The sequence below is a fragment of the Hipposideros armiger genome, unplaced genomic scaffold, assembly GCF_001890085.2.
Source record: "Hipposideros armiger isolate ML-2016 unplaced genomic scaffold, ASM189008v1 scaffold_14, whole genome shotgun sequence".
NCBI lineage: Eukaryota > Metazoa > Chordata > Mammalia > Chiroptera > Hipposideridae > Hipposideros > Hipposideros armiger.
In genome coordinates, this window is record NW_017731364.1 from 4,487,896 (window position 1) to 4,495,966 (window position 8,071).

At 39.8% G+C, this 8,071-nt stretch overlaps 1 protein-coding gene across 2 annotated transcripts in view; it reads left to right on the plus strand.

Annotated features, from left to right (window-relative positions):
• The window catches only part of KNG1 (kininogen 1), a 25,746-nt gene extending 20,488 nt beyond the window's left edge, over positions 1 to 5,258 (plus strand). Inside the window, exons 8-11 of one of the 2 annotated variants that reach the window (XM_019623995.1) lie at positions 1,183 to 1,290; positions 1,408 to 1,494; positions 2,916 to 2,993; positions 5,021 to 5,258. In XM_019623995.1, coding sequence (XP_019479540.1) covers positions 1,183 to 1,290; positions 1,408 to 1,494; positions 2,916 to 2,993; positions 5,021 to 5,101 — 354 coding nt within the window. In that variant the 3' untranslated portion in view covers positions 5,102 to 5,258. The remainder of the gene's footprint in view (positions 1 to 1,182; positions 1,291 to 1,407; positions 1,495 to 2,915; positions 2,994 to 5,020) is intronic. The other variant, XM_019624003.1, reaches the window with a different exon arrangement.
• The last annotated feature ends 2,813 nt before the right edge of the window (positions 5,259 to 8,071 follow it).

Below are 8,071 nucleotides of genomic sequence, written 5' to 3' on the forward strand. Positions count from 1 at the left end.
ACCTGGAGCTGGGCTGCCATGAGTCACCAGCGACAGCGTAGGCTGCAGCCCCTGCTGCAGTGGGCTGCCATAAGCTACCATGTGTAGCCGGCAGCCAGTGTGAGCTGCCAAGAGCCACTGTGAGCAGCCTTCCAGAGGCCGGCGACCGATCTGCCTCACCCGGGAAGAGTGCAATGATAATACCAACATGGGCCAGTGAAATGACATCTCCACAACTACAGTGAACAAAAACGACAGCAACTTGTCTGTTCCCCTTCCCCCGATTCCCCAGCGCTGTTCCCCTCCCTCAATTCCCCAATAAAATCTTTAAAAAACAAACAAACAAAAACTATTGCTAGAGATTAAAATGGTTTCTTAATATAAAAAAATTAAGAGAAACAAACTAGAAAATCCAACTAATTGCAGGGAAGGGAATAGGTTCTTGCCATCTGTGGTGACACGGATGGATATGGAGGGTATTGTGCTGAGTGGAGCATGTCAGACAAAGAAAGACAGATGCAATGTGATTTTGCTTTTATATGGAATCTAAAGAACAAAATAAACAAACATAACAAACAAACTCATAGATACAGAGAACATTTTGATGGTTTCCAGGTGGTAGGGGGGTTGGGGGATTGGTGAAAAGGGGTACAAATTAATACTTACAAAATAGTCATGGGGATATAAAGTAGGAAATATAGTCAATAATATTATAATAACTATGTATAGTGCCAGGTGGGTACTAGACTAGTCAGGGGGATCACTTATTCAATTATATAAAAGTCTAACCACTATGCTGTACCCCTGAAATTAATATAAAATAATATTGAATGTCAAAGAAAGTGTTTAAGTTTTTTCTTCATACTCTTCTTAGATTCTGGTACAACCTGAGCCCTTGAATGACTCCTGAATTTTGTAACTGTTGAACAAACAAAACTCAGAAAAATATAAAAATTACAGTTTGCTTTTCTTTCCCATTTAGAAAAGGAAATGAGACCAACCAACAGCCAAATATTTTAATACATGCATACAAGTTGAAAATTTTGTTGTCAAACATTTGCACTTTTTTTGTATAACCCTCATTTGGTCAGAATATATGTAATTAAAATTTTAATATTCCCCTCGAAAGCCCTTAGGGTAAAAATATATTATTTATTATACAATCCTAATTAAGCTTCTACTTTGTGCTAATTGATTTTCCAGATTGTGGCTGGAAGAAAATATTCTATTGAGTTCACAGCCAGGGAAACCACATGTTCCAAGCAAAGTAATAAAGAGTTGACTGAAAGTTGCGAGATAAACAAACTTGGAGTAAGTAGTAATGTAACTGTCTACTTATTCTCTGGAAATGTATTTGATAATTTATACTTGTTTAAGTAGTTCATGAATAATGCTGTTCTCTCTTTTGACTTCTGTTTTCATGGATAGCAAGTTCTAGGCTGCAGTGCTGATGTTATTGTGGTACCTTGGCAGAACTTAGTTGAAACTACTGTCAACTGTCAACCACTAGGAAAGGTATGATTCTAATTCCAGTCGGCTTGGGTCAATTTTGCTCATTCTGAAAAGTTCTATTTTGGGGTTGACAATCATTATTTAAATGAACTTGGGTACTATGTTTTCTAAAATGGGGAGAACTTTCCCATTTCTGTGCTGATCTCTTTTTTCTATGGCTAGAATGGAGAGCAGCAGTCCTCTTAGTCACTTCTCAAACATTGTGAGTGTCCCGTCATTCAGTAGCCTCTCTCTTAGTGAAGTGCAGCACCTGCTGTGGAGAGCTAACACTACTAGCTATGCAGCTTCAAGGTGTGCCTGAGATGCTCCACTGGCATCTGTTTTCATCAAGAAGCTTGAAAGAAATGCAGATCTCAGACCCCACTCCACATCTACTGAATCAAAATCTGCATTTTAACATGATCCCTAGGGGATTCGTATCCATGTTCAGGTGTGAGAAGTATTAGTCTACGTCATCTTTTTTAATTCTTAAGAGAAACTTGGGAGGTGAGTAATACTTTCCCCATTGTCAAGGATGAGGCACTAAAAATTGCAAAGATGCTGAAGTCCTACGTGAATAATAACATTATCAAGTGTTTCCTCTGGCCCAGGCACTGTACTGAGGACTTCACATACATTTTTCTCCTGACAACTCTGAGGCAGGTGCTGTTGTTATTCCTATTTTAGAGATGAGAAAAGTGAAGTTGGTGGCACTCGAATTCAAACCTAGGTCAAATCAGAACCCTCCTTGTTCACATGATGCTGAGAACTAGTAGGGTCTGGTTTGTTTGACTCCAAAGACTGCTCTTTGTACCACCGAACACTGCCTCCAACCATAATGTTCTTGCAGGTAGTGAAAGTATAGATAGAAATAATCCACAAATCCATATCTTCAGTGAAAGTTACCTCTTCTTCTTTTTTCTGATTTAGGTTTTTGTCATGTATGGAAATGTGTATAGTCTGACACAAACATTATACAATGGCTGTGTTTCAACCTTGTGAACATGTCTTAATGTGTTTCAGCTCAACAAAATTATTGTGGATATATGTTCCATATATATTCAGTTCATAAAGCCATTTAGGGCCTTTTAGGATAAAAGCAGTGATTGTGCTAATAGTATCAATTAATAAATAATGTGCCATGGCTTTACATAATCCTAGGCTTAGGGGCTTTTGAGAAGGCCCTAGAGATTATGTAGTTTAGCCTCCCAAGTTTTCCAGATGAAGAAAAAACTCTCTAGCTTAGAGGAGTATTATTAAGAACAATAAGCAATACCCACAAATTATAAAATCAATCAAAAGAGGAAAAAATATTATGCATTCTCATCCTTTCTGGATTATTAATATAGTGTTTAGACCTAGATAGCTAGGTCTCAGTCCCTTCTTTCTTCATTGATAGTGTGGTTTTTCACAATAATGCATTCATCTTAATATTTCCTGTTTAGACCTCAATGATGAAAAGGCCTCCAGGTTTTTCACCTTTCCGATCAGTACAAGTGGAGGAAAGAAAAGAAGGAACAACTGTAAGTCCACCCCACTCTTCCATGGCACCTGTACAAGATGAAGAGCAGCATTCAGGACGAGAACAAGGACCCACTCATGCACATGGCTGGGGCCATGGAGAGCAAATAAAACATGACCTTGATCATGGCCATAAACATGAGCATGACCAAGGCCATGGGCACCAAAGGGGACATGGTCTTGACCATGGACTTCAAAAGCCACATGGCCTTGGCCATGGACATCAACAGCAACATGGCCACAGTCATGGACATCAACAGGAACTTGACTTTGATCTTGAACACCAAGGGAGGCATGGCCTTGGCCATGGACATCAAAGGGAACATGGCCTAGACCATGGACATAAACATAAGCATGGTCGTGGCCATGGAAAACATAAAAATAAAGGAAAAAACAATGGAAAGCACAATGGTTGGAGGACAGAGAATTTGACAAGTTCTTCTGAAGATAGCACTACATCTTCTGCACAGGCACAAGAGAAGACAGAAGGGCCAACATCCCTCCCTTCCCTAGCCCAGCCAGGTGTAGCAGTTACCTTACCTAACTTCCAAGACTCAGATCTCATTGCACCTGTGATGACTAATGCACCACCAACTCCCACAGAGAATGATGATGCTTGGATCCCTGACATCCAGATAGAGCCAAATAGCCTTCCATTTAACCTGATATCTGATTTTCCAGAAACCTCCCCCAAATGTCCTGGACGCCCCTGGAAGCCAGTTAATGGAATGAATCCAACTGTGGAAATGAAAGAATTTCATGATTTTGATCTCTCTGATGCTTTGTATTAATTTATGCAGCCATGGGTGTTTCTTTAACACTTCATCAACCCCTTTCCCCATTGTCCAAATATCCTGATATAATGCACCCAAAACCATGAAGCTTCAGAACAGCCCAGAGAGAAGTGGTGAGACTTATAATGGGGACACCATCAATTTCTATGGACGACATAAAACTGTGCAGAATTCTAAATCCTTTATGAGTCTTCCTCACAAGTTTTCCTAACTAGCACAGAAAATGGACAAATAAATGTGCCTTGTGGCCTACCGCAATTTGCTTTTCTAATAATGAATGTGTGCCTTAAAACGTATGTCATCAATTTTCATACAAAGATTCTTGACATTCTAAATAAACTGTGACATCTGGTTCCTGAACATGTGAAAATAAGGGAAGTCAAGAGATTGAATGTTCAACTTCCTAATGGGAGAAAAATAAAAACCACCAGAGGTGAAAGAGGGACAATAAGAAAGACAGATTGGTCAAAGGGAGGACAGGGGAAAATAAATTAATTGACTTTCTGTTTCCAAAATGGGCCAGTTATATCAAATAGTTAGTCCCACTTGACAAAGTTATTCTGATTATCCTCTTTCTGAGTGAGCATGGTTCTTGTAAGTCAATAATTTGTATTACTTATTAACTTCTCTTTGCAACAAGACTTTCAAATAGGAATTTTCTGTTTGTCTATTTGCTGCTGAGGCTAGAATGAGTAATACTTAGTTTTCAGCAGCTCTGAGTTTAATGATAAGAATGGAAAGCAGATGAAGTAATGTAGAGCCAGGCTTGCAAAGGAAATCTTTTATAATTGACAAGGAAATATCATGAGATGTAATGCAAATTTTGTTCAGAAATTTTATGAGGAAATTTCTCTCTAGCTACACTTTATCTTCACATCACCTTTTTGCTACGGCATTGAAGAGCACTGATTTTTGCAAAAAAGAACAATATTATTGTCTTTAATTGCTTCTAATGTGAGAGAGGCACACATTTTATAACCCTTGCTGTGTTTTGCCTAGGGAAGCAAGACAGGGTTTTACACAGCTACACTCACCTGTGGATAGATGTGTCACTGCTACTTCAATTTATTGGATGCATTTGAGACTCTGAGTTTTTATTTCATTTCAAATATTATCTGTATTTTTAAATAAAGAACCAATGATGTCAGGAAAAAGTCTCATCTTGTCAACTGGTTGTTTCACTTTTCTCTTTTATGGAATGACAACATCTTAATGGAGTTTTACTATACTTACAGAAGCACCTAAAGCTCTGCGAGTACAAGGGTCGACCTCAGGAGGCAGGGGCACAGCCAACAACTGAGAGTGAGGTCTCCTAACCAGTGGGCAGAATCTCCATGCCTGGCACAATGGCCCCAACGACCTCTGTCAGCAGCCCTGTGTGGAAGGACAAGAAGATGGGATAGAATGTAAATAGAGAAGAATGCCATTTATCACTGCTGCTGGGTGAAATAAAGTTTGATCTTGACAGTCTCACGACTCTGCCTTTAGCCACACGCATCCTGCAGCAAAATCCAATTGATCAGAGGGCACGCTCTGCCAGGGAGGGTCCTAGCCCAACTCTGGAGCACTCTTGTTAACCAAGGCAGGAATCCCTACCACCAAGACCTCATCATGGGCGCTAAATCAAGGGTTAGGGGGCCATGTTTCCACCAGCAATCTAAGGACTCTCTCTACCTTCCCTTCTTCCTCCTCCTAATTTCCAGCCCAAAGCTAAGAGTAATTTTTTTTTGTTTTCTTGTTGTTTTTCATGATCCAGGTAATTACCAAAAAAGAAAAAAAAAACCTCCAGTGTTAATATACCTACCAGCTTCTTATTATCAGAAAATATCTAACCTCAAAAACATTTAAAGAAAATTTAAAATTATCTTTCTGATCTGGGTAAAAGAGAAACTGGAAAACCAGTAGAATAAAAAGTGATAGAGATTTTACTCTGATTTGGTGTGTCCATCTGGGTCATAGGGGAAGGGGGGGGGAGGGTGAGGGGAAGACTGTAGGATTTCCAAGGGCTCTGCCAGTCTGTGCTCCTGACATCACCTTGTGGAGGTGGTGGTCTGTACCAGAAGGATGACCTGCTCCAGGAAAAGCACTGGCGCAGCATGTAGTTCCCTTCTCTTCTGAAACCTCTGGCTTACACTCTTCCTCCTCGGTGAAAGTGTGGGGTGGAGGGGTCAGAGGCACAGATCCCTACTCCCAAAACGGTGTCCCTGCACCCCCACCCCCAACCTCTCTACTGTCCTGGGCCCTGAGCTCTTTTGGCTGCACATTTTATTTCAAAAGAAAAAAAATTATATATATATATATATATATGTATACATATATATATACATATATATATATAATTTTTTTGTTTTGCCAAGAAAAAGTGATAGAGATTTAAATTTTCTATAGTAAAATACATTTATTGAATGTCTGTTATACTCATTTACCATGCTAGACAATTCCCTTTTGGTGTGTGATGTAATCCTCACAACCACTCTGAGGTCCCCATGATCATGTTTCCTTTACAATGAGGAAACTGTAGCCCACAGTGTCTTGCCCAGGGTCACATAGTTAATATGTGACAGAGAGGCGTTCAAATTCAAGACTTTTTGAATTCCATTATACCATGTTATCATGAGGCGTTATCAATGTTGTCATTACAAAAAAAAAATCAAGATAATTTCTGATTCTGAGATGATCATTATCTCAATGCAAAAACCCTTATTAAATATATCATTGTGGCTGCTGCTACTCTGAGTACTGTTCAGGGTAAACTATAACTAAGTTAAGTAAGCAGCGAGCATTGACTGTTCACCATATGTTTAGCACTAGGTCCTGAGAGGAAAAGAAATAAATTTTACAAGATATAAATCCTTTTCCTCAAAGAGCTTACAATCACATTAAGAAGTCAAGACTTAAAGCAGGTGGAACAGAGATTTAATCCAATCCATGAGTATTTGTGGAACAGTGAGCAGGCCTGATGAATGTGATTAGAAGATGTTAACGAGGTGGCAGGACCAACTTGGAAAGATAAGATGAAGCCCAGTTAACTGGAAGTTTAGATTGAAGCAGGCAGTAGAGTGCCCCTTACAGTTCTTGAGCTAAGACGTGCTTAAAGAGTGTTTAAGACCCATTATTCTGAAGATTCTGGGGGGTAGTGATTAGAGTGAAAAAAGACTGGACTTAAGGCAGTATTCCCAGTGTCTCCAGGCCATCACCTTTTAACAGGAGAATGACCACTGAGGCTAGTATATAAAACCTACAGTTCTCACTTAACAACATGAAGTATCTCCACTTATTATTGGTGCTAGATAAAATAATCATGAGTTTCCTCTGACCTAGCACCCTACCTTTCACTCTTTAAATATCTGTACCCTCCTTCCACTCCTGAGCCAAAGGCACACCATGTTTATGACCTTGTCTCTGGAATCACACAGCTTCATCCATTTATGCTTCTCTTCAGTGCAGGAATTTCCTCTTGTCCTGCCCAACCCACCTTCCTCACATTGTCTAGCCCTAGCACCTCAAGGAGGGCACCCTTATTGGCTTTTTACCCCCTTCTTCCCTTTCCTGCACTAAGCCTGGCTCCAAAAGACTTAATGCTTGTTGGCCTCATCTCAGTCTGTCCTGCACATAATCTCCCCCGTCCTGCTGGTGCTCTGTGCCCTTACCTTGTGGGAGAGGCCAGGCCCCCAAGCCCCTCAAGGCTCCTATGAGAAGACTTGAGAGAATCCAGTAGATATGATAACAACCCACTTTTCCAGAAGCCGCAGTGTCTTTCCCTATAACAAGTTAGATGACCAGAAAGCAAAATATATCTAAACACCTCGCAAAAAAATGTTCTTGTTAAATTATTTACCTTCAGCCTTTATTTTATACAGATCTCCATTTGAACACCATTCTGTCTTTTGCAAAACTTTAATTGCAGTTATTGCCCAGGATATTCACATTAGAGGCAGCATAATGAAGTGGTTAAGAATCAGGGTTCTGCAGTTAGACAGCCTGAATCCAAAAGCTGGCAATTTATTTAACTTCTCAAGACCTTAGTTTCCTCCCCTGAAATATTAGGTTAATAATATACTCACATCATAGGTGTGTTGTGAGACTTAAAATAAATAATGCCTCAGCACATGGCAAGCATTATGGTAGCAATTATTGGATGGCTAGGACATACACACTACCATACTTGCAGAAAAATGTTCTGTCAGACAATGAGATGTGTTTAACACAGTGTACATCCCTTTTTGCCTTTAGAGCCATACACAGGATTCAAAGGTTGTAGTCAGTTCATATCAAGTGGCTGGTAA